General features: G+C 34.6%; 1 protein-coding gene across 16 annotated transcripts in view; it reads left to right on the top strand.

Moving 5' to 3' along the window:
• SOX5 (SRY-box transcription factor 5) overlaps positions 1-27,440 on the top strand; it is a 930,253-nt gene that overhangs the window by 553,989 nt on the left and 348,824 nt on the right. For 13 of the 16 annotated variants that reach the window (XM_042991948.1, XM_042991946.1, XM_042991954.1 and 10 more), the window contains one exon: positions 26,047-26,278. In XM_042991948.1, the coding sequence (XP_042847882.1) occupies positions 26,047-26,278 (232 nt within the window). Of the gene's footprint in view, positions 1-26,046; positions 26,279-27,440 lie in introns of those variants that run through there. The other 3 variants (XM_015534618.2, XM_007075610.3, XM_042991956.1) reach the window with 2 other exon arrangements.

Genomic DNA, 27,440 nt, shown 5'->3' with positions numbered 1-27,440 from the left:
ACTCAACAAATATTTTATACGTCAACACCGTGTTAGTTCAAGGTACATGAAAATGAAGAAAACATACATGGTCTCTGTCCTCGCAAAGTTGTCAATCTGAAAGGAGGTCTACTTAGTTATCTATTTACACATTTTTATATGTTCCTTTCACAACACATTTTATTAGCCTTTATTAGCATTACTTATAGACCTTAATAAGCAAGATAACTTTAGTTTTGTTTTAAATCATGCTATTGTACACATATTTTACCAACTGCTTATTTTGAGGACCTCAGAGTTACTATGGAGAGTTAGGTCTAGGTAAGATTTTTCAGGTTTTGTCCATTAATATACTTATTTTCTTCCACTTACAAATGGTTTTTGGCAGGCCTATCTCATAAGGGATAGATCCCTGGATCAAGCCAGTGGCATTCTTGTTGTTTTCTTTTTGCTCTTCCTGAGAAGATTCATAGAAACAAAGTCAAGAAGCTTCTACTTCCAACTTACATGTGATCTGTGTGAAAGTTGTGATTTCTGTATTCAAATAGAAACCTAAATCAAATTGGGGAATGAGATGGCAGAAGCAGAAATGTCACTGATGCAAGCTGGAAATTTTATCTTAGAACTAGTTTATTACTAATCTAGAGAATTAATTACCTGGGTAGTTTCCCTAGTCTAGTCTTTAGACTAGAGCAGTTTCAAAGTTTATCCCTTATTTGAAATGCACCTTGGGTCACGTCCAAGTAAGCTACAAACAATACTCGAGAATTAAAAAACTGTATTGCAAGTCAATTAAAATTAAACAAATGGCAAATCATTAGAAATATGGATTATTTTCTGTTGTTTTTGGCAGAATAATCATTATTATAATAAAATACTTCTATTTAGAAACGTCTTACAACTACTGTTTTTATTTTTTTCTTTAAGAGAGGTGAGAAAAACTATTTCAGAGGAGGGAATGTGCCATAAGTGAATAGACTGTTAGGCAAACGCAGTGCTGAGTAGATAACTGTTGATATTTGGCAACAGGGCTACAGAAAATAGGTTAGATTTATCATAGAGTCTACTAATCATGTGCACAGGATTTTCTGGGATGCTTTTAGCGTCAAATATTATAATGAACCTTCCATATCACCGAAAGTTTTCAGCATTTTGGTATCTAAATTATATTTTCCGACTGCCTTACTCATTCATAAGTGACAAAAAATATATTGGCCAGTAGATAAGTCATTTTGGGGTAGGTAGTTGTGTCTTTGTAAAAGGTGGTTTATGTATTTAGCTCACATCATAGATATTTGCAATACAAGCAGTGTAGTAGATTCTGGAGCTAAAGGCTGAAGATTAAATCCTACCCTGCCTCCTACCAGCTGTTTGACTTTGGGCAGGTCACTCTACCTCCATTCTTTGGCTTCTTCAGTCACAGATAGGGACAGGAGTAGTGATGACCTGTAGGGTTTTGAGGGTTAGATGGGTAAGTAGGTGTGTAGGTGTGTGGGTAGATATAGAGACATATTTCATTTCAAGTGATATATTATTAGGTGGTGTATAAGTACTAGCTACAGTCGTTAATATCGTATTTAGGTAAAAGAACTGTAGCTACAGTGACAACAAATACTGAGATAACTTGAAACAGTTCTAATATTAAATATTCTGTTCATTCTTAGATTCACATTAAACCAAAGGTCACAAATTGATCCACTGGCTAGTGGTGTTTGTTGCTTTTCTTTTGGTTTTACTAACGTGAAAATATTGGATATTTCCCACAAAAATCTAGATTTGTTTTTTTCCCCTTATAATTGGATGTTTTGGTCACATTAGTGGCCTGAGAAAGGTCACATCAGCCACTCTAATCTGAGCATATATTCTGCAGTTTTCTACAGTGTTCTTGTCACCTTGACCCCCATCCACCACAGTCTGCACAGTCATGTCCTCTACTCACTGATATTACCTGTCCAGCACCTTTCAGCCTCTGGATTTTTGTGATTTCCTGCAATGCATCCTGATTTTTAGTTTAATTTTGTTTTATTTAGTTTTGTTTTTGAGAGGGGATTGGAGCAGAGAGAGGGGGAAAGAGAATCTCAAGCCTACTCCATGCCCAGCGTGGAGCCCAATGCGGGGCTTGATCCCACAACCGTAAGACCATGTCCTAAGCTGAAATCAAGAGTCTGGTGTTTAACTGACTGAGCCATCCAGGTGCCCCTTAAAAAACTTTTTTATAATAACTCTTTTAGATTAAACAGATTTAGGGAGCATTTTTCTCTTTATATATAAGTCCCTGAAATATAAATAAGTAAAGCATTGGAAAAGTATGATCAAATATAGCAGAAGCTTACTATATACTAAACCTTTATACCTAGAAATATAGTCAGCAAGCAAGAATTGGATTTGTTACCTGAGATGAGTTATAGGGCAAAATTTGTATTCTTAGTTTTTGGTTGATCCTAAGACTTGGGTGAATACTGGACTGAGGTATTTTAATTGATAATTTAAGACTTAGTATTAGTCCTTTCTTTGTAGTAGAAGGTTACATGACACATAGAGGAAAGAGAGGAAGCTAAAATTGCTGCCTGTATTACCCCAAATTAGAAATCCTAGGAATCATATGCTTTCAAATACTTCGTGTAAGGAAAAAAGTTCTAGATGAAAGAAACTAAAAGTTCATTAGGAAATGGAAAAAAAAGAAAGTCAAGGAAAATACTAAATTGTGTTGTTAGTAGGACTAAAATACGCATATAAGATGTTCATATGTCTCCCTGTATTTATATTAAACATAAATGCATGCTCATGGTTTGAAAGAAGAATAAAAAAGGATTAATTATTTTGGATCTACTACCAGTCTTAGAATATAACTCATATAACATAGTCACAGTTTTTATAATATTATCTTTAAAAGTGAAGAAAAAATATACTATATAATTTATGAAATATTCACATTATCAACTACCATCTCATAGGATTTATCCATAATTAATAGATGTCCAAATGATTGGTGCTCATGAAACTTCTTTATTTATACTATTATAATTTCCATTTTCCAACATTTTGTACTCTCACCTTAGATACATTAAATTCCGGTGCTCACTATAATATATACCATAATAGAAGTATTAGAAAATCATACCCATTCTTTTAAGAAGAATAAAATACCAGCATTGAAAGGAACCATAGCGGTCAACTAGTCCCAACTTTTAGAGATACATGTGAATCTTCTCTATAGTATTTCTGATACATGATCTGTCTTCTGTTTAGACTTAAAGTGTTGTGAATCTCATTATCTCAAGAGACAATTCTTTTTTTGGTGGCTCTGACAGTTAGAAGGTTCTTTTTAACACTGAGCCTAAATCTAGCTTCTCTTAATGTCTGCTTTTAACTCTTATTTTCTTGTCAGTCTTTGTAAATCTTTTGTATATTATATAGTATTATAAGTATTTGTTTATGTGCTGGCTTTCTCAGTGTAGGGCACCCTGATACATAGTAGACACTCAATAAATATTAAATAATAGCTCTGATTCTGGTTCTATCTCCTAAAACTATACAAAATAAATTTAAAAAAAAAGAAATAGTTGGGTGATAGTGGAAGATTACCTTTCTACAGTTTTCTTTGATCTATATTGCCATACGTAGCACACACACCACACACACACACACACACACACACACACACACACGCACACACACAAATCCATGTATAAAATGTTAGAAATTAACACTGTTTTTAGATACTCAAAAATCTCTAATAGAAATTCCACAGAGGCAGAAATTAATACACAAGTTGCTAAAAACGTTTAAGACCTGAACTTTATGGTGGCTCCTGGATTGATGCCCATGTTAACACTGAAGTGGGAATTCTAATAATGCATTCCTTGATAATGCTCTGTGGGTTTCCAAGAATCAAGAAGGCAAACTTGTTTTTTTTTTATTATTAAAAAACATAGTTTATCCAGTGTTGGCATTTAAAACATTGCTAACATTGAGGTTCAATAGACAATGTGATTTAAATGTATTTTCCCTTAGATTATAGTTCTTTACTGTTTCTTATATTTACCCACAGTACCTCCGAAATATGAATAAGGGTTCACATTTCTTGACAGTACGGTGACAGCAGTGCTTATTAATTCTGAATAGTTTCTAAATACTCCAAGAGCTGAGGGGATATAGTCCATATGGCAAGTAATTGGTGGTGCTTAAACTATCTTGACATCACTCCATTTTGAAGTGGCTATTATTTCAATCTGCTTTTTGGTGATAGCCAGCAGAAATCTACCTGGAACTGCACATTTTCAATTGATTTTCTTGCCAAATGATTGACAGAACATTCTAACTCAATTGTTTTCTCTTGGAATTTGTTTTCAAACATTTTTTTTAGAAATACACAATGTTTTTAGGTGAACTACATAGTCATTTTGGGAATGGGTGTAGTTAAAATTATTGATGATAATGTATAAAGAACAGTGTTAACAGTTTCAGTAGCTAAATAGTTACACAGAGTGAAAAAGAAATTCTTCGTAGGCTTTTTTTTTCCCTTTCACTCTTGTGATTGTTTGATTTTTCAAAAATTACCCGTTTGGGGTTCAGCTTCAGGGTTCTCAGTCAGATGGCTGTACAAAATGTGAGGTGTCTATCTAAGCCAAACTGAGTTCCTTACAATGCAAGGGTAGCAAATGCAGTGATACAATGCAACCATGTTTTACATTTATTCTGTACGATAGAAACCCATTTCTTGGTCTGGAAGTCTTAAGTCCTACACATAGAATGGGGAAATTGTTTATGTGAATAGCAATTTCTAATGAAACTTTTACAATGACTGAATCTTTTAAAGCACATCCTACTCTCCTTTATCCTAAGGGGATTAAGCTTACCCTCAAGAAGCAGGTGGAAGGAACATATTTTATAAAAGTTGTTTGGCAATAAATGTCACACAGCAAAAACCATATTCTGAATTCCTAGCGATGGGATGAAATTTTAGTATGTTGGTAGCAGGAAGACCGTTAGTGAGGTTCTTGGTGTCACTCAGTAGTGATTTCTTTCAACTTAAGTTGAAATTAAAATTATTTGAAGGGCCCAGATGCTGCAGTGCTACACAGTAGATCTTGATTACTCACTTTTCCAGCAAGATTCAGAAATCTGAGCCTTGTGCAGTGAGTTCTAAATCTTATTTTTTTATTCAAAAATAAAAATTTTGGCTGTATAGAAATATTAAAATAACTCTTGGCTCCTTTTCATAGGTCCAAATATATTAAACACAGATGGCTTCTCATAGCTAATTAGATTGTGTCATATCCTAACCTTAACTATGCTTTACACTTGAGTGGTTTAAATTAGATTCAGTTCAACTCAATTGAGTTCCAAATAACAACAATAATAATAGATAACATTTTTTCAGTATATATAATGTATTGGGTACATTGCTGCATGGTTTTATATGTACCCTGTACTCATTTACTTCCCCCCAATGCATAAATGATATACTATTTATATTTCCTATAGTGAAAGAACGGAAACTCAGAGAGGTTAGGTTACATGGTCAAAGTCACAGAGCCAGAAGATAGTCTGACTGAGACTCAGCCATGGTTTGTCAATCAAAGCACATGCTCTTAAATGTCACCCCCGAGCTCCAGTTTGGTTTACTATGCCCTATGCTAGATCTTGCATGAGCCTGAAAAATGAGTAGTATTGTTTGTGGTTCAAAGAGTCTATAGTCCAAATTTAGTAGCTCACAGAGAACTCATGAATTTCAAAATTCAAAGTGAGTAAATTCACTTGGAGTTTGCTTAAAAAGTCTATACTGGATTAAAAAGTTTATTAGATGGGTTTCAGTAATGGAGAGAAAGACCAGAATGTGAGGTTTCTGTATTTACATTTAGAATTTTTAAGTAGATTACTCACTGTAGTATAAAAATTGTGCTTAATTTAAACTAAGATGAAATTAATAAATGTGAACTACCAGCACACATTTAAAAAACAATTCTTTAATTAGTAATGTTAATAGTCATTGATTTTTAAAGTATCTGGGTCCTGAGGAACAATATGCTCCTTTGCTTTAGTGCTTACATTTACGTAGTTTGTAGTTAGTATTGTTATTACCCAAATGTCTGTGCCTTTTCCCTCTAAAGCATTTCTTTGTTCTCCACATTCATAGAGTCTAAGTCATTTTTAAAGAAATAAAAATTGAAACAGTTCCTCCGATGCACTTCAAGGAAATGCTGAGTTCTAAATTGGTTTAAAGTTACTTGCCCAGGCAAATCAATGTCTATTTAACTGAGCCTATGCTGAATTGACCTAAATCAATTCAAGCTACTATCATAAGTGGAACAAATCTTAAAATATATCATGGAATAGTAATAATTGAGCATCGTGCTCTACTTTTGTAATAGTGGGAATGCATTTGTAAACAAACTATTAAGAAAAAGGAAATGTTAAAATACAGTCAGCTTATCCATTCTGCTTCCCCTACAATTTTTTTAAAGACTTGATTATCTAGCTAGCACCAACAATAGTTGATTTCACAGGAAATGGACTAAGCTTGAGCCCTGAAGATGGAAAAAAAACACATACTAACACCTAGTGATAATTATTTTGGAGATTATCCCACAAATTACTTACAAAGGCTGTGAATCCTTAGAAATTTCTTCAGATAACCTGGAGGTGAAGTTACCTTCCTAAAATTTCACCTGTGTTCGTAGGATTGTTATACTGGGTTAAACTGCTCCAGACTGAACTATGATAACAGTAAGGTAACACGTATCTTTTCTAAACATTTAAATGAAGAGATTGGTAAGAATCAACATAAAAATAGATAACCCACCACTGAGAACATATGGAAGAATAGGATATCATGTGCCCTGTGTGCGTTAGGAATAAATTCTGATTTTGTACAGTGTTTTCATTTAGAACAATCATTAAATATTTGCTTATCATAGTTCCAAAAAGATAATGTTACAAAGAGGGTGTTTAAAAGAAAGTAATGAAAAAAATGTCAGGAGAAGAAAAAAAAAAAAAAAGGACTTGTGCTTGATGTGGGTCTAACCACAATGTTCTATAAAAGCTTGTATCCAAACACAAGCAACAGAAATGATAAATATACTTCTAACTTTTTAGAGAAAAAAAATCAGTTTTAAAGCATATATTTAAGTTCCTTCATAAAAAAAGATGTTCTATAATGAAAATGTGGTGATATTTGGGTCAGATCTAGCTCCAAATTCTAGTTCAGTAAGACTTCTATCAAATTATGTAACAGCTCTGAGCCTGTTTCTATAGATAAAATGGAGGCAATAATGTCTACTTTGTAGCTTTAAAAAATTACTTTTTAAGATTATTATACCAAGCCCATTTAGTATATAATAGAATGATTTTTAGTATATTCACAGAGTCGTGTAAGTATCACCACATCCTAATTTCAGAATATTTTCGTCACTCTACAAGCTATCTTGTACATTAGCAGTCATTCCTCATTCTCTTCCATCTCTACCACACCCCCTTCCTAAGCAACCACCGACCTACTTTATATACAGATTTGCGTATTCTAGATGTTTCATAGCAATGGAATCATATATTGTGTGTTGTTTTTGACTGGCTTTTTCCTCTTAGGTTCACCCATGTCGTAACATGTACCAACCTTCATTTTTTAATTACCAAATAATATTTTTATGTATGGAGGTGCCACATGTTGTTTGTCCATTCATCAAATGGTAGCTGTTTGGGTGGCTTCCACTTGCTTGGCTATGAATAATACTGCTATGCACATTTGTGTACAAGTTTTTCTGTGGACATATGTTTTCATTTCTCTCAGGTGTATACATAGAAGGGAGAATTGCTGGGTCATATGATAACTCTATTTTTAACTATTTATAAACTTCCCAAGTTTTCCAAAGCAACAGCAGTATTTTACATTCCTCCCAGCAATCTGTGATGGTTCCAGTGTCTCCACGTTCTCTCCAATACTTGTCATTGTCTGACTTTTGTTTGTTTTAGCCATCCTAGTGGATGAAAGGTGGTGTCATACTGTGGTTTTTAGTTTGCATTTCCCTAATGACTAATGATAGTGAACATTTTCTTAGGTGCTCATTGGCAATTTGTAATCTTCTTTAAAGAAATGTCTATTCAGATCTCTTGCCTATTTAAAACATGGATCATTGTCTTTTATTGTAATCCCATAATTTTTAAATATATATAAACTTAGTAAATATGTATGTATATGTAAATATATACATACATGAGTTATTAGAAGTCTTTATATATTCTAGAAGCAAGTCCCTCATCAAATATATGATTTGCAAGTATTTTCTCCTATTTTTAGGTTGCTTTTTCCTTTATAGTATCATGTCCAGCACAAAGGTTTATAGTTTTGAGGAAGTTCAATTTATCAGTTTTTTTTTCCTTTTGTCATTTTTACTCTTGGTGTCAAATCTAGTAAACCATTGCCAAACTCAAGGTCATGAAGATTGACCTTTATGTTTCCTTCTCAGAAGTTAATGATTTTAACTCTTACATTTTAGTCTGTAGTCCAATAGAGAGTTATGATAATGAGAAATAATACAGCATCTAGCACAGTGACTCGCACATATCAATGCACAAGTAGTGAGAGTCATTCATACTTCTCTAAAACCAAAGGAAAAAAAAAATATGTCCTAGAGAATATCTTTAGATATCTCCCACAATACTATTGTTCTTATTGCTTTTTGTAAGAAGATTTAAATAACAGGAGGTATGCGTTATCTTAAAAAGCATTTTTATAGATATTTGAATCACTGTAAACTTTTTATTAATGGTTGTTTGACATAATAAGAATGCAAAGAAGTGCAAGAAAAGCATAAGACACAGCACGTTTCAGCAGATTTAAGATTCTGCAACTGATTTGTGTAAAAGATTGTATACATGCGGATATGTTAATAGTATAATTAAAATATTCTCTTTGGAAAGTGTATTGAATTTGAGAAATTTTGTTTTTTTAAGTTTATTTATTTATTTTGAGAGAGAGAGAGAGAGAGAGAGAGAGAGAGAGAGAGAACCCCAAGCAGGCCCCGCTCTGTTAGCCCATGTGGGGCTCCATCTGACAAATGGTGAGATCACGACCTGAGCTGAAATCAAGTCAGATGCTTAACCAACTCAGCCACCCAGGTGCTTTGAGAAAATTTAGTGTATATATAATACTTATTTTAATTAGTATTAATTTTCTTAAAATATCACAGAATGGTACTACATTTGGTGGCTTTATTTTCTTTTGTGAGATAATGTTTTGGTGGGTTTCATAAAAGTTGGATACATTATCTGCAACTATTTCTAGACAGTTTAGTAAGTACTTTAAAGAAAGGCATGGAAAGAAGTTTATGATGGTATAAAAGTGAATTTTTAAACATTGCTTCCTTTTGCCACGGGATATTTTTCCCCCTGTATTCCATTTCTCCTGTATGATAAGTTGAATATGACATAGGCAGGTATTGGTTTGATATACTTTGATAAGTTCAGAGTGTTTCATAAGAACCAAACATTTATTAGAAGCAAATGACTCCGTTATTTCTGAAACTAGACTACCACATGCAGCAAGGTGGAGTATGAATGACTATTGCTCTGGTACCTGTACAAGCCATGAATATGGGAAGAGGTAGATTCTTAAAGCAACTGGAATTCATGGTTTACCCTAAAGAAAATGCATTTAGTATTATAAGTATACATTTCACGTTGAATAGAAAATATGAAGATTGGTGAAAGAATCATATTTTACCCCTTCTAAAAAAGGATAATCCCACTAGGTCACTGACAGGGCAGGATGAAGAAGTCTTACAGTACGGCTGCAGCAGCTTTTGGATAAATAGAGGATTTAATAACATTCAAATATTTGTCCCAACCTCAAAGGACACCCTGAAATAGAACGAACTTTAGAGTTGATATGTTCTCTCCATATAAGTTCTAGTGGCACTTGCCCAGGGATTTCCTTGGGCATTTAATGTGTTTCGCTGACTCTTTAACCAGTGCAGTTATGGTAGCTCCCTTTGAGTGAGATTTGGCTTCAGTCCTTTATAAATAATGTCAGCAAAGTATGTAAGAATGACAAACTTGAAAATAGGAAATGCATATTTAAATCTCTGGAAAATCTTCCCCACAGTTTGATGTTCTTGGACACATGAGAGCTAGGTTTTGAAAGGATTAATTAGCTCACTCTAAACTTTCCTTCAAACTTCAGGACCATATCTCATGTTGCTACACACTCTGAGTGTGCATGTAGCCAACTCTCTTTGAAGTATTTTATGGAAACATTCTTTAAAATGTTAAGATGCATGCTGGGTTTCAGCACTCATTCTACCTCAATTATAGATGCTTTACTATCTTTTAAAGGGATACGTCATTTTCTAGAGTCCTTAGCAGAAATAACTATCTTGCAATGGAAAGCTGTTGATAATATTTTGGTAAAAAGGAATCCAAAACAAGTAAGTTTATTTAGCCATTTAAAATGTTTTCAGGGGACTGTGTGTGGATGGTTTAATGGAGAGGAAACCAGTATTTTAGGAAGTCTTTAAAGGATCATGCCTTCATAAACATAAAATCAGCATAATAAACAACAAACAAAACAAACAAACAAAAACAAGAAGAGGAGGGAAGGGAATGTTGGGGAGGATTTTGTCCCCTTTGGAACACAAAGTCACAGGGGATTGGAATAGGGTGTTTGGGTAGTGGAAAAAAAATGTTTTAGCATGTGGTAATGAGGTTAAAAAAAAAAAAAGCAATGGATGATTACTTTTCTCCACCAAGGCTCCTTTATCCTCATAAGCTCAGACAGTGGTCAGCCAGTAAGACACCCCTCCCTGTTTTATCCATCCCTTAACTATGTTCTTTGACAGAACTGGTTTATACAGCTGGGCCTTTGTTAAGCTTCAGGGGAAATACTACAGAACAGCAGAAAATATGGCAGACTGCGTATAAAATGGTAAATGGTAAACACTATTGAAGTGCAAGATTCCAACTTTAAAGTGTTGATATTTTCGTTTGATTAGTTTTTCTTTTCTTTTATGGATTTGTAAAGTGAACACCTTTAAAATTTTTGGTTTTTCTACTAACAGATTTTATGGTAATGTAAGTAAATGGATTGTGTTAATCAATGAAATTTCTTATCATCTATATTTTAATAAACAGAAAAAGAAAGAACTCATATTACTGACTAAAATTACAATCTAAAATTAGACATTTCTATGATAGTGACATAGTATTTTTAAGAACAGCTGCATTGTATATCCTTAGCCACGGAACGGATTGAAAAGAGAAAGTAAAGAGGAAAAACTATTTACTTCAAAAAGTTTATCTCTATGACATACTTTAAATTTTTTAATGGAAATGTGATAGTGACATCGCACTTAGCCCTGTGTGAAATGTAGTGTAAACCTTGTAGTGGGATCTTTTTATGTCTTCATACTTATCATACTTTTATAAGAGTTTGATGATTGTCTTTCGTGCGGCATGTGCCATATCCTTTGAATTTTCACTTCAGGGGCAAGAAATGGGTAGCCTTTAGGTTACTGCTAATAGTTTGTACCCATTTATAGAAAAGAGTTAACATTCCTAACTCATCCACAGTGGCAGTATGGGCCATGCTTTTAAAGTTTCCCCCCCCCCCCTAAAAACAACAGGGAACGTGCTAAAACCAGAAAGATTAATGGGGGGAAGAAGATAAACAGTTAAGATGTAAAATGAGTTTAGAGGTCAAGCTAGAAAAATAAGAAAGCTTATGGATTTAATTCATATTCATCCAAGCAAAGAGGCTTTGGCATGAAAGGAACCAATAGAGAGGTTCAGCATTCTTGTAACATCAACCATAGCTGCATCCCGCTGTTTTGGAGTTTGGGTTGATAGATGCTCACCATCTTTGGCATCGCACCCTTACTTTTGGACTTTTCATGATTATAATGGCAAATTCTGCATTTTGTCAGGAGGTTCAGAAAATCTGTCTTTGCATAGCATGCCTGTCTGTCACAACTAGAAGCTGTTGTCCTAGGAAAGATTTTTGCACTGTATATATGTTCTTTGCTGTCTATTTTGAATATAACATAAATATTTTCTACTTCATTCATTTTTCAACAGCTGTTGTAGGAACAAGCTGTAACCAAATCTGTATGGGGCATGGAAAGAAAGAGTCCCCTAAATTGGCCACAATTTAGCAATGTATAAACTTTTCCTTGTCAGACTTTTCTGGATTCCAAAGAGGGTAAGGGTCATAATATTTTTCTTCATTGAACTACTTAGACAGTCATTCTTAACAAATCTGACACTGATGTTCAGTATTCCTTTTAGCTGTGAGCCTCCTTTCTCATTTCTGCTGGGGGAAACACACACACACACACACACACACACACACACACACGCACACCATTCTCTAGAGGTTTGCTTTTGAAGGCTTAACTTGCTTGATTTCACAATGACCTTTGAAAACAAAAGAAATTAAAACTAGATTGGTTACTTAATTATTTTTGTCATCATTATTAGATCCTAAATAAATTAAACATGCCACAGATTTTATTTCAAGACATACACCATGCTAAGAATAAGTCACTTTTGATTATGGAACAATTTGCCATTTATTTAGACTTAGCCAGTAATGTGAGAGGGGAGAGAGAGAGTATGAGTGGGGGTGGGCACTTTAAGAGGAAACTCGGATAAGGAGATAGGAGAGAGGGAGCCTCAAAACAAAATCAGAACTTAAGGATATTATTTTGGAAAATAAATTTTATATCCTATTTGCAGTTCTGCCATAGGGAGAGTTTCCTGAGAGAGCCAAAATGACCAACTTATTAAAATAAGTGATATGATATTTTTACAGAGGGATTAATATCATTAAACCTAAGAGATATTTTTTCTACTTAAAACTGTTTTGTTTTGCTTTGTTTTTATATTTTTGCATATCCACCTCACCTGATATTTTTACAGAGAGATTAATATCATTAAGCCTAAATAGATATTTTTTCTTTCTTAGAACTGTTTTGTTTTGTTTGTATTTTTCCATATCCTCCTCACCTGACTAGTGATGTTCAAGAATGAAAATATATTTTCTTTCACTGTGTTTACGGTGAACTATTATTATAGGCTATTACAAACATGTGCATATGTGCATATGTGAACATGCAAAGACACTCATATCCTCCTGAGAACAACATGAAAAAAATGGAGCAGCGTTATTTTGGAAAGCAATAACTAAGAGATTAGTGCTACTCACTGTAGTAGTAATATTTAAGAATCATATTTCTTTTGGTTTTTTTTTCCCTTACTTTTTATGGGCTAATAACTTGGGAGGAGTTTGCTTCTATTTTTGTAACTTTTTTTCTTCAAAAATACGTAAAACCTCAACCAGTCCTTTTGAATTATATAGTAAATGAAAGTTGTTAGCATATGCTTATGCTTAAAATGGTACTGTCAGATCCTTAATAGAGAAGTCCAGGAAAAAATAATGAATTTCCATTAACATATCATTAGACAGTAAAGTCTTCTTCTCCCACACCTCTTTTTCCTTCTCTGTCTCTGCCTTTCTCTGTCTCAATCTCTCTCTCTCTCTCTGTCTGTCTCTCTCTCTCTCTCTATCCCTGTCTCTTTGTTTCTCTCCCCACCCCCAACCCCCCCCCCCCCACACACACACACACTTGCTCACACATATACACAAGATACAGATACCTCTCAGGGTGCTTGGGTGGCTCAGTCAGTTGAGTGGCCCACTTTGTTTCAGGTCATGATCTCACAGTTTGCATGTTCGAGCCTGGTGTTGGGCTCTGTGCTGACAGCTCAGAGCCTGGAGCCTGCTTTGATTCTGTGTCTCTCTCTTAATGTTCCTCCCCCACTCTATCTCTCAAAGTTAAATAAAGATTTAAAAAATTAAAAAAGATATACAGACACCTCTCAAACTTTCCTGGAAGGTTCATTAGAGGACAGAACAATAGAAACAGAATTAATCCCTGTTTCATTACCAATTATTGTGATAACAGAAAAGATTGTTCCTTTCCAGGGATTCTACAGACAATTTTTAAAGGTACCTTTTTAGAGATCTAAAGAATAGATAGGCATTTCATATAGTATTCTTTCACTATTCTATCCAGTTGTCTATAACCTGAAATTTGTACATGTGGCAACCATGTGTCTCAGAAAATTCTAAAAGCTTCTGATTTTTTAGGCTTTCTTTATTTCTTTATCTCAGAAGCACACAACTACTAGTTAAACAATTTGTCCCAACTTTTGGTTCAGAAAAGTGGTACTGATATTACATACATGGTGTTTTTTTTATTGTTACCTCTTATTAAATTCTTAATAAAAGAGTTTTACAGCACATACTGGAAGAGATGGTTTTGCTAATCACTAGATCATTTTCCCTTCAATCCTCTATCTGTCCCAGGAATGGAGTATGTGGCTACTCAGTGCTCAGCTTTCAGACTCACAAGGAGCCGAGCATCTGGGGAAACTCAGGAGGTGAGCACTTTCACGCTGACTCAGAGACCAGCCGTATGACTCCAGTCTGGCACTGTCACGCCTGGTTATGGAAAGGCAAGAACAATGCCTCCCTTGAGAAGGGGGAAAAAGTCTAGTGCAGTCACAGTTTTGATGTAAAATTTAAATCATCCTTCCACATCCTGTGGACTTGGAGCTGTCAGAAAGGCAAAACCCAAACTCCAATGGAAAAAGCTTTTTATTTCCTCAAAAAGTATATCCTTTCTAACTGTAATAACAAGTTTTAGAACCACAAATCTTAATGTTAGATTATTCAAAGTAATTTATAAATAATCAGAACAAAAGGACTTTGACACTTTTAACTTGTAGATGAATGAAGGTTAATTGTTCTTTTTCTGTTTGTTTCTGATTAATGGCAAATGTATACCAATACATGGATTATGTAATTCACAGCAAATTGCTGTTTACAGTTTTGTATTGTCTTCTGCACAACTCATGTAATTGGTCATTTTACCTACAACTTAAAAGAAATTTCTCTTCAACACTTAAAGGTCTTAATCATTTGTATTATGTTTTCTTCAGGTAGATTTAGTTGAAATTTAGTGTTTTTGACAATTGAAAAGATTCTGTGATCAAATGTTTAATAACTCAAATTTAGGTGCACCTATTTTTGAGACAAGGAAATAAAATTATAATAATTATTGAAGAAGTCAAGAAGTCAGGATTTATTTTTAAGTGGGAAGTACTTCTTGCTATATTCTGGTGTTGTAAATCATGAGAAAAGTTTCAGTAATTTTTTCAAAAAAATGTAGAATTCTGTAAAAACGTTTGCTCGCTCTTCTCTTAATGAAAGTGACTTTGTATTTAGGAATCAAATGTTCTTGTGATCAGTTTACCTCCAATCTTGTCAGACTTAGCATGAACTTTTCTAAGCATTAGAACATTATGGAATCGTTACAATAGGGTTTAATTAAATTTAATACGCTTTGTACCTTTTTATTTATCACGAATACTATTGTTTTAGGCACTTAGCAAGTGTGGATTAATTTTAAAATAACACAATAAAACATAAAGATGAGAAGTTTTAACTGGCAGATCATTTGTTTAGATAAATTTTGGCTCTAGAACCCAACTATTATGTTACTCATAATAAAGCAATCTTTTTATTTAGAAAATTTTCTGAGAGTCTTCATCCAATAATACATGGTCTAATTTTGGAGTGAAATTTTTAGTGATTTGTAATTATCAGCGAAATAGTAAGAAAAGGAAGTGGAGAGAGAATCGAATTTTGAATTCTGAATCATTGTAGGATGGAGTTTTGCTATCATAAACTGCTTCCAAATGCTTACCTTCCGTTCTTTCTCTCTCTTGTTTAGAAAACAAAAACAAATGCGACTTTTAAACTGAATTGTATTGCTTACTTTAGGCACATTAATTCAAGCACTTTTGAAATATCCTTTGTCCAACTCCTAAAGAGGCACTCATTTCTTTCAGGTATTAAAAAGAATTAAATTCTATTTCTCAGTCTTCTCTCTCTTTGACTTCTGATATTTTTGCTTTTGTCACCACCCCTTTTGCTAAGAACCCTGTACCTCCTCATTTTTTCCTTGTTCTTATACTTCCCTCCATGTCTAACTCTTTGGTGGTGGGGGGGGGGGCGCAAGGCTGGGAATGCTCTTTGGTAAGGGCAGACATGCCAGTGAAGAGAAGGGCACAAAGGTGGTAAAGAAGTTAAAAGTAGTGCCATTCTTACCAGAAAGAAGGGATGGTATAGTGAACTGATGTCAATGCAGAGAACATCTCAGAAACTAAACATATGACAAGGTAAACACAGGCAACAGCCTTGGTAAAGGTCCCTTTGAAATTTCTTGGTGACTGTAACATTTTTATTTAGCAGTTTTAAGTACAATTTAAACTTTTATAATATGTATTAACATTTTTCTGTAAATTCAAATTATATTTCAGAAGAGAATAATGAATTTATTGTTATGTAGCTGTAGTTCAAAAATTACTTTTGTTTTTAGATTTCAATGGTATGGTAAGTTTTGTTTATAAATACTAGTAGAAATAAGTTTCTACTCTAGTGATGAAATGTGTATGGAGAGTGACGAGGGAGTCTAGTCTTATTTATTACTTGGTGTTGTCCATTTTTATATTTCTATGAAATCTGTGTTTCTACTTCCATTTATAGTTTATGCCAGGACCTGATGAACTTGTTCATGCTTGTAAATAACAATATAATGAATGAGGTCTTTGTATGCGGGAAGCAAAGTGTAGAGAAGTATAGAGATTGGCATGTTCTGTATCAGAAGCTGATGGCAAGGAGGATTTATGGATAAAAGAAAAAAAATATTATACAAGTTGGAAAGTCTGCATGTTTACCACAAATAAGGTTTCTGCAACTTAAAAGGCTTCTGAATATTATATATGACAGACTTGTTTATAAAATTGACGTGGAATGTTCACAAAGTAAACACAAAGCTGACTCTTAGTGGGAAAATGAAGATGTTCAAAACATGTAAGAGGGAAGCAGAAAGGCTGAACCATGAAATATGAATAATAAGAATTGAAATTCATAGATAAGAATAATGAAACTATTATTTCTTTAAATGATATGCTAATTTTTTTTGTAATTCTGTGTTTATAAGTCGCGCAGGAAGTATTGGTTGTTTCACTCATTTGGATCAAAATGTGCCTAGACATGCTAAATGTCTATGTTGGTTTCCCTTATTAGATAAGTAATATTCTATTGTGAAAATACCTTTGGTAAACAGTAGAGTTTAATTCCTAATCTTGATTAGCTTTCTCACAACAACCTTAATTACAGAAGAGACCAGACAAGTAAATGTAAATGTCTTGTACAAATAGTCTTATTACTAGAAAAACTTGAGGTCCATAACTTCTAGAAAAGCAGTATAATCTGTGGATATGAAGGATTGTCAGTTTTTATTTTGTTTTTTAATGTCCCATATTCATTGTTCCCTTAAGATGCATCCTTCAAATATTTTCTGTCATTTTAAAACTGCATTCTGCTGTGCTTGAAATGTAACACGAGAGAGTAAGTAGTGAAAACAGTTATTTAGGAGAGCAATTAACGGACGTTGTAAGTTAAATAAATGTCATGGTCCAGAATTTTAGAAGTTCATCTAACAAATGTTTGGTTTGGTAGAATTGTTTTAAAGAATAATTATGCTGCTTTGCTTATCACTTTGACTTCTCTTTTTTGCTAATCCTTTTTATACACTGATCCCCCTTAGTAGGATGGACTGCAAGGTTTCCTCCCCCTCGCTCTATTTTTTTTTTCCAGTTTTTCCCTTGGAGAGACAGTTCTGTGCTTGAGGTGCTGCCTATTATAGTGCGGAGACCAAATAGTGCAAGAAAAGATATCTAATTTGTGACTCTGTTTCCTATTTTATAAAACAAGAACAATAAATAAACTGACTTGGAGCATTGTGGAAGAAGTCAATCAGAAATAATTACAATTATTGTTAACTCTGCTGGTGTTTCAAAGACCACGCTGCCTCAGTTACTTCCACAGAAGTTCTCCATTTTCTGGTACCTGCTGTTTCTTTTTTAAAATCTTGCAATCAACAAAGATTTATTTCTAAAACTGGATTTCATATTTTCTTCCAAATTGGCCTTTCTTTCTAGTTTTTATGTATTTCTTATTAGCAGTGTTTTTCTCTCAATTATACAGTCCAGCAATCTCTTTATGTTTGAATTCTCTCTCTCATTTGTTCTCCCTTTCTGGTTCCCACCCTCAATCTTGTATCAGTTACTAATGTCTGAGGATTTTTCTTTCTAAAATAGTGTTTCGATTGTGTTACTCTGGGGATCACAAACCATCACCGGCCCCCTTCTGCCTTCAGTTTCACTTTCAAATTTTGCTTTAGCCATTTAAAAGAGATAGGATTTAATCAGAATCATTGTCATTTAGTCCCTGCCTTTCATCCTTATCTGCATTTAGTCCTCCTAGAAATTTCTGCTTAAACTAAACTATTCGCCAAACCATGCCATATCTATCGTTCTATAAATTTTTTTAATTGGCTAATGTCATTTATCTTGTCTGGAAGCTTCTCGTCTTCTCTATTGACATCGGACCCATCCTTCATTACCCTGTTGAATTCTTGTAATTTGTAGGAAGCATTCTCTGATTATTTTAGTGAGACATCATCTTGCTATTATCTGTCTCCCATAGTACTCACATTTATAAAAAGTCATTTACCTTAAAATATTATTTATTGATTTCTTAATTACATTGTTATCTGCAAGCACATGGTAGTCTTTCAATAAATGTTTTTCCATTAATGAATAAATGGATGAGTGGGTATATAGCTTCTATTTCCATCTAAACTGTACTTCCTTAGCAGTAACCCAGAAGGGTCTTCATATCTAAGTTGCCTGTTTCCTCCATAACATAAAGATAAATTGCCTGGCACAAAATAGACACTCATGCAATTCATTTATTTATTCATAGAAAAATACACTGTGTGCTAGAAATTGTATTGCCATATAATTAATCTGTATCTCATTCAGCATAGAGGATTAGACTCTTTGGGGGAGAAAAAAAAACACGGCACAATTTGGAAAGACCTTTATCATACAGTCATAGCTTTAGCCTTAATCTTGGGAAAATCAGGTGAAATGGTTAAAAGTAAAACTATACTTACTGAAATCTTATTAAGTGGAAGACAGGCTACATGTTATGGGGATTCCAAGAAATTCAAAAAAATGATATTCTTGCATTTCCTGTGTTTGTGTTCTAGTTTCAGATACTGCATGTACTAAGAAGAAAAGAAAAATAAACTATTGAATGAATGTCATAGGTTATACTGATGTTCAGTTTTTCATGTAGACTAATAATGAGAATTAATGATGTTGTTTGAGGTGGGGTGAAGTCACTTTAACCGTGGTGGAAGGGAAGGCTTTGTAGAAGAGCAGGAATTTGAGTTTGTTCTTTATAGATATTATTTATTTATTTATTTAGCAAGTTTTTATACCTAACTACAAACCTTACAGTAAATACTATCATCATTCCTAAAGAATAACCAGTAGAAGGCACTGCTTCTTAGGATTTTATCTCTGACTTAATCAAAGGTTAAAATATTTAGAGAAAGAAAAACTTTAAAGGAAAACTGTTATGGAAGGAAAGCATTTCCTATTCTAAGCTTTCCATCTTATGTTTGTTCCATATACGAATTCCTTTCACTTGGTTTGTGCTGTCATTTTTTAGAGTTGAATTAAGGAATATATTCTAAAGCAGTAAATAGGTGATCCCTCAGTAATAGGTCTGGTGATAATTAACCATGTAGCATTCTTTCATAAAATTACTTCATGTTTATAGTTTACATAAACATTTAAAAAATGACTAAGATTTTTTTCACAAGTATTTTAATAACCTAATTCAACTAAGTTTGCCAATTCCTTTCCACAGACATTATTTAAAAGGATACTGTTATCCCTTAACTGGATTTCCTTTTTCTATGACAATATGAAGATATTTTCTAAGCATGCTTGTCTTGTAGGACTAGATCTTACAATTATTCATAGTTAGAGAATAGTAAGAGAGTTGTCGGTTTTAGATGATAGCTTTCAGGTAACAGATATTTCTTTTTTTTTTTTTTTTTTTTTTAAATTTTTTTTTCAATGTTTTTATTTATTTTTGGGACAGAGAGAGACAAAGCATGAACGGGGGAGGGGCAGAGAGAGAGGGAGACACAGAATCGGAAACAGGCTCCAGGCTCCGAGCCATCAGCCCAGAGCCCGACGCGGGGCTCGAACTCACAGACCGCGAGATCGTGACCTGGCTGAAGTCGGACGCTTAACCGACTGCGCCACCCAGGCGCCCCAAGTAACAGATATTTCTTGAAAAACTGCTATCTTCAGAAAGGATTCTAAGTCCTGGGTATGAACCTCTGAACAAAAAGAAAGTCTTCCCTCTTGGGACTTATGGCGGGACAGACAGATAATAAATAAACATATATGAGGGGCAAGGTGCTAAACAGAATGAGGAGGTGCTGGTTCAGGAGGAGCAACCAGGGAAGGCGTGGCTGGGAAATGATGTTGGCTCTAAATGGAGTCAGAGAACAGGCAAGTGTATATCTGTCTGGGTTAAGAAGATTTCAGATTGAGGAAATACCAGCTGGGAAAGAAATAATGTGTACATTGTGTATTAGTTTCCCATTGCTGTTGTAACAAGTTAGCACAAGGTTCGTAGTTTAAACAATACAAATCTATACACTTACAGTTTTGGAGGCCACAAGTCTTCCAGTCACAGGGCTCATTCCTTCTAGAGGTTTTAGGAGAGAATCTTTTATCACTTTTTCTAGCCTCTAGAGGCCACTTTTATTCCTTGACTCACAGCCCCAATTCATCCATTTTCAAAGCCGGCTAGATAGTATCTTCCAGTCACTCTCTCTGACTTTGATTCTCTTCCCTCTCCTCTTTGTAGGGACTTTTATGATTACTTTGGGCCCACCCAGAATAGCCAAAATAATCTCATGTCAATCACCTTAACTTAATCACATATGCAAAGTATATTTTGTATTGTAAGGTAACATATTCACAGGCTTCAGGAATTACAGTTTGGAAATCTTGAGTGAGGAGCTTTAATCTGACTAGTGCAAATGGCTTGCAACCTTGACTGTGTATTAGAATCACCACATTTAAAAAATTTGGATACTCCACCTCCACACCAGAACCAATAACATTAGAATGCCTGGCGGTGGGACTCAGGCAGCAGTATTTAATAATAGTTTGCAGCCAACGTTGAGAACCAATGGTTTAGTTTATGTTGCAATCTCGTACCCTGTTCCCTATCCTTAAGTTTGCTGTGCATGTTTGAGTACTGTTGGGGACATCCTACTTACAGAGTGATTACAGTGCACCCAGAGAGCCTTTAGCCAATAGTAAAGGACTCCAGTAGTTTTAAAATCACTTTCACATATGGACTAGAGTGGCCTGATTGTGCAGATTGTGTTACAAAGACAAATAAAGGAAAAGTGACTTCATGTGAAAGCAAGTTGCCCTTTAGAAGGGAAGCTGTTTTCTATCTATTCCATGCATGTAACTCAGCAACTCCAGGAATGTTATAGTCTAAAGACAGGATTCAGTCCATATTCCTCAATGTCCTTTTTTCTCCAGTAATCTTGAGACTTAAATTTACACTGTACTTTCTGAAAGTATCTCTGCATCTTTGCTTGTATCATTACTTCCTACATGAAATTCCCACACTGTTTATTCCAGACTTCCCATTTGACCTTCTTTTTCCCCCAAAACTCGGTTGGTCAACCATTCCTCTAAGTATTCCAGGATCCTCTGGGCCTCGTGAAGCCCTCAGGTATTTAGATGTAGTATCATTTAGCCCTTAGCCTGAACTGTCTTTCATTATTATTTCTCCAAATCTTCTCAACCAATGCATAAACCTTTTAAAGCAGAGACCTTAAATTACACATTTTATTCCTGTTAGATAAGTGTCTTGCACATAATAAGCAATCAGTAAATGGTGTTGATTTGAGGATCCCCTTTTGCCCTAGAATTAGACACCAGTTCTTTTAAAAAAGATTTTCTTGTCTGTACACAAAACCAAGTTAAAGATTCTGTTATATCATTATTACCTCCATGGGTTAGTTTCACACTGGATTATATTTGTCTGTCTCATGTCATTTTCTTTGAAGTCTGCGTTTTATTCATTGGCAAGTCTAGCACCTACCACAGGAATGACAGAAGTCATCTCAGGATCAATACATAAGAACATGCTTCAGCCTAGCTCTTCAGATGGTTCCAAAATGTCCATGCGCTGCAACACTTATGTGTAATACAGTCATGCCACATAAGCAATCACACGAATTGGAGCCCTACGTATCCCAGATAACCAATGCGTGGAAAGTGACATGACTTCTTTTCTTATTATGTATCTTCCTTTATTATTTGCTTTTTATCAAGAAGATATAATCATTGTTAATTTGCATGGGTAAAACACAAGTTCAACATACATGAAGTAAACATTGACAGAAAGCTTAACAATTCCAACGGTAGATAATTTTACAATAAGTAAGACATTTTCTTAACAGCTAATCAGACTATGTCTCACAACCAAAGAAAAGGAAAATGCAATATTCAAAAACCTATAGATGCAGCAAAAGCAGATGTTAGAGTGAAATTTATGCCATAAATGCTTGTGTTAAGAAAACATTTCCAATAAACAAAATTACACCACAAGGAACTAGAAAAAGAAGAAACTTAGATGAACTTTAGTGGAGGAAGGAAATCCCTAACAAAGAAAATCAGAAATAAAGTGGAGACCAGAATAAACAATAACATAACATTGAAAGTACTTTTTTTTTTTAAATTAACGAGACTTTCTTCTCTCCAGAATGAAACTGTTTGGTAGATGAACAAAAATTTAAGAATCTAACACTATTGGTGATTTGTGATCAATATTTTAGAAGTACTATGAGTCAGACAAAACATGAATGTAGGCAGATCGATAGCTCTCTCTATAATTTAAGTATTTGTTTTTTTTCTGACTTAATAGCCTATTTTTGAACTATGGCATTTTTGTCACCATATTTTTTTTAATCTTTAAGAAATCTTTTACCTGAACTGTATGAAAAGATTCTCATCTTGAGCACATTAAGAACATTCTGTAAGTGTCTGAAAATGGAATTGAAATAAGCATAAAATATATAATTGTTTAGAATCATTTGCCTTCTGGCATCACGACTCCTTCATGTTTAGTGTTTGAGACCTTACGCTTTTGCTCCGTAGAATGATATATATAGAAAGAGACACTGTTTATCCAGTGGTATATAAAGATAATTTAGATACTGAAATGACAAGATGTTTTGAGAAGAGTAGCAGTGTCTTAACTATTTACCATATTTACCTTATGTCTACTTTTGGACTTTCAATTTTCATAATCATTAATAATGCTATACATAAAGTAGAGATCAGCAAAAAAGTCATGCCTTCTGAAGGTCATAGAATTGTATTAACTTAGGAAAGACCAGCTGATCTAGCTTTCTACTTTAATAACCCAGAGACTAGCTTTTGCCAACAGCCTGGAGTTTTTGGACAGTGAAGAGACTTATTGTACACATGACTGAGGTAGACACCAGAATACCAATTCATTAATTTCACCAACAGTGATAATGGCTACACAGACCATAAATACTATGGCTTGTATAATAAATGCAGGGTCCCCTTAGAGTCAAACTATGTGTAAAACAAGAAATAATTAAAAGTCCTTTTATTGATTTACTCTGATAAATCGGTTCACAAAGACCTTAAGTATTTTAAATCTCTTCTTGTCAGCTCATTCTCTACACGGCAATTGGAAGTTTGCTTGGAGAGCATAGAAGCAGAACAGTGGAAGTTAGTATCTCTAGTGTTTAGAGTTATTACATATACTTTAATATTTCAAGTTGGTGATAGATGTGGTGTTGCCAATGAGCCTAGGACCATTCCACCTCTAGACCATTGCTTCCTCCCTCCACACTTAGAGTATATGTGGAGTAAAGTATAGTAATGAGATTAGAAATAGCTAAAGACACCTGTAATGTGATGGCCCAGTCTACTTCTCCTCTAGATAGTGCTTACTTGGTAGCCACCATTTCTTCCTTTCTCTCTGTTATTCAGCTGATCAAGACTTCTGCTATTAGTATTTCTTCTTTACAATTGCAAATACGTTTGATCAGTTTGTTGCTACGTATGATTGGCCAGGGAGCATTTCTCTATGAGGAGATTTCATATTTCTTATTGATTTCCTGCTTTACCTCCTGGAAAGCAATGTGCTTTCTTCATCTTGGAGAGTTTTGGTGTTGGGTTTTTGGTTTTTTGAGGAGAGGAGGTATAGGTTACACAGTAGCTATAATTTTTTTTAAGTTTTTTAACGTTTATTTCTTTTTGAGAGGTAGGGAAAGACTGAGTGTGAGCAGGGGAGGAACAGACAGAATCCGAAGCAAGCTTCAGGCTCTGAGCTGTCAGTACAGAGCCCAATACAGGGCTTGAACCCACGAACTATGAGATCATGACCTGAGCCGAAGTCAGATGATTCACTTACTGAGCCACCCAGGCGCCCCTAAAGTTTTAAAGTAAATAATATCCATGGTTTATTGAGTGTCTACTTAGTGCTGAATGCTCTACAAGTCATTTTGCATACACTACACAGTTTAGTCTCAAAAAGCATTACCAGAAAATATTTACATCTCATTTTAAAGATGAGTAAAATGAGATAGATTCAAGGGCTAAAGATGAGTAAATTGATATAGATTCAAGGTAAGTCTCACAGCTAGCAAGTAGTAGAATCATTATTTTAATTCATGTTTGTCTGATTCCAGGGACTTTTTTTTTTAAGCTGGGCTATTATTCTTAGTAGAGTATCTGCAGTACTCGAATACTCTATTCCTTTGAAACTTTTAACACTAAGAATAGTATTATTCATCAATGATTAGGAGCATCTTTTTTATAGTAAATTTTAAATTTAAAAATCAGGGTTATATATGAAAGAAGCAGTGTGGCAGTTAAGACTTTCCTGCCTGGTCTAGAATAAGAATGGATGATTAGGTAACACTCTTTGTTAAGCAAAATAACAACTTTCTCAAGGTCAGATCAAGTTGTAAATACAAGAGTTCTTTTCTTTAATTAGAAATTTTAACTCTCTACTACTTCTATATAACCCTTGTAGTGAAAAGAAAGGGAACTATCTGCTTAAGAATAATTGCCACATATTTTAAGCTCTAATAGTGTTCTTAGTCAGACTCAAATACAAAAAAAAGTGTTTAATTTTTAATTGTCTAAGTGAATTTTCTTATAGGCATTAGCTCATCAAAACCAAACATCTTTATTTGATTTCCCTCTCTTACTTAGGTATTCTAAAGAGCAAATAAGTCTAGAATCCACCTCTAAATCTTTGATATCATTGTGGAAATGAAAATTGAAATATTTTTATATTTTCACTTTTTCTACCACTTTGCGTATGTGATATTAGAAATAAATGGGGAGGCGAGGGAAGAAAAATCCTCAAATGTTTCAAGATTAACGGCAATTGTAAAATTTATTCAATTCTTAATAAGCTTTAAGCAAATATCAAACTTTTTGTCATGAAGTCTGAGGTTTGCTTATAACTAATATTTATTTCTACATGTCATAATAATCTTACTTTTAATAAAATGCAAATTTGTTATAATGGCCACCATTCATTTATTTTGTTTATTTTTTGATGAAAGAAATTTTAGTTCTTTTCCCTCTTTTAGCTGCCAACAGTATTTGTTATTCATAGATGTTCTGTCTTCAATGAGGTCTATCAAAGTGTAAAACTAGACGGGTATGTTTTGCTTTTTTTTTTTTCCTTTAAAATGGAATGGTCTTTCCTTATGCAGTGTTCTTAGGTGAATTCTCTTGTTTAAGAAGCCAGAATACAAGAGAGTGCTATATTAGTGTATTATTCTCACAACAAACAAGCACTGTTCTGTTGCTACCTGCTTGGCCATTGTTTCTGATTGTGTGCGCTTTGCAGTGGTATTTGGATGGTTTCCTGCTCTCTGCCAGCACAAAAAGGCATTTCTGTTACAATGGCCCCTAACCACACAATGACGGCATTAAGGATTTATGTGGAGGTTTCATTATTTTCTCCTCTTTTGTTCCTTCCAGGATGTCTTCCAAGCGACCAGCCTCTCCGTATGGGGAAGCAGATGGAGAGGTAGCCATGGTGACAAGCAGACAGAAAGTGGAAGAAGAGGAGAGTGACGGGCTCCCAGCCTTTCACCTTCCCTTGCATGTGAGTTTTCCCAACAAGCCTCACTCTGAGGAATTTCAGCCAGTTTCTCTGCTGACGCAAGAGACTTGTGGCCATAGGACCCCCACCTCTCAGCACAATACAATGGTAGGTTGCTCATGGTCTCTTGTGCCTACACTCACTTTTTGACCAGTTTGCTCCTCTGATAAGTTTGGCTTCAGTCTTTTGCTTTAGAATTATCATCTACTTAACAGCCATACACAAGATTCATTCCTAACCTCTTAGAATTCTTTATAAGTAAATAGATTCCAGTAGGAAGTAGAAGATGCTTTTTTCCCCTGTTTTTCAAGAATTTTGCTGTTGAGACACTTACAAGTTAATTAGAAGAAAAAAACATACATATAAGAATAATGTTAAAATAGCACATTTAAAGTTAGCATGAAAGTGAGATGTCACAGTATTTCTATTAAAGGTTTTTCTGGGGGTGCCTGGGTGACTCAGTGAGTTAAGCGCCTGACTTCGGCTCAGGTCATGATCTCACGGTTCGTGAGTTCGAGCCCCGCATCCAGCTCTGTGCTGACAGCTCAGAGCCTGGAACCTGCTTTGAATTATGTGACTCCCTCTCTGCCCCTCCTCCATTCATGCTCTGTCTCTCTCTGTCTCTCAAAAAATAAATAATAAAAAAAGGTTTTTCTGGATAGAGTTACAACATATTTTGAACATCTCCACCATGATAAATCAATGTTTTTCAATTCTTTGCTTTGCCCAGATTGGATTCCAGTATTCCTTATGGTACTGGGAATATTATAGAAGAATATATTTTATAGAAACTACAGTTTTTTAATGCGACTGCAATAATTTCTAACTCAGTCTCATTCACGCTGTTTTGATAATTCGGTAATTCCCTGGTGCATCCTATTCCTGAATTTGCAACTCAGGATAACTTATCTGGCCCCTTGTCCTAGGGTCTGGCTCATTGCGGAAGATTAGGAAACTGTGGTTTCATGGACGGGAGGGAAGAAAAGTGGCTTAGCATCTTTGGCTGAAACATATAAGCATGTGCACACACACACATACACACACACACACACACACACACACACATATACACACACACGTAAGGCTTTTAGGTCCTTCTTAGGAACTTAAATACACAATCAGCATATTGGTAAGGTAGCAGGGCACTTAGCTGCCAGTAAAACCACCCTCAACTTTTCAACATGACTGCTTGGGTAGATGGGTTTTGTGACCTTCTCCTCTTCTACTTCAAGGATGGTGGGGCCATTAATATGAACCAGATTTCACCAAC

Source organism: Panthera tigris, chromosome B4 (assembly GCF_018350195.1).
Source record: "Panthera tigris isolate Pti1 chromosome B4, P.tigris_Pti1_mat1.1, whole genome shotgun sequence".
Taxonomy (NCBI): Eukaryota; Metazoa; Chordata; class Mammalia; order Carnivora; family Felidae; genus Panthera; species Panthera tigris.
The sequence above is the reverse complement of the archived record's forward strand: the minus strand, read 5'-3'. Positions and strand labels throughout refer to the sequence as shown.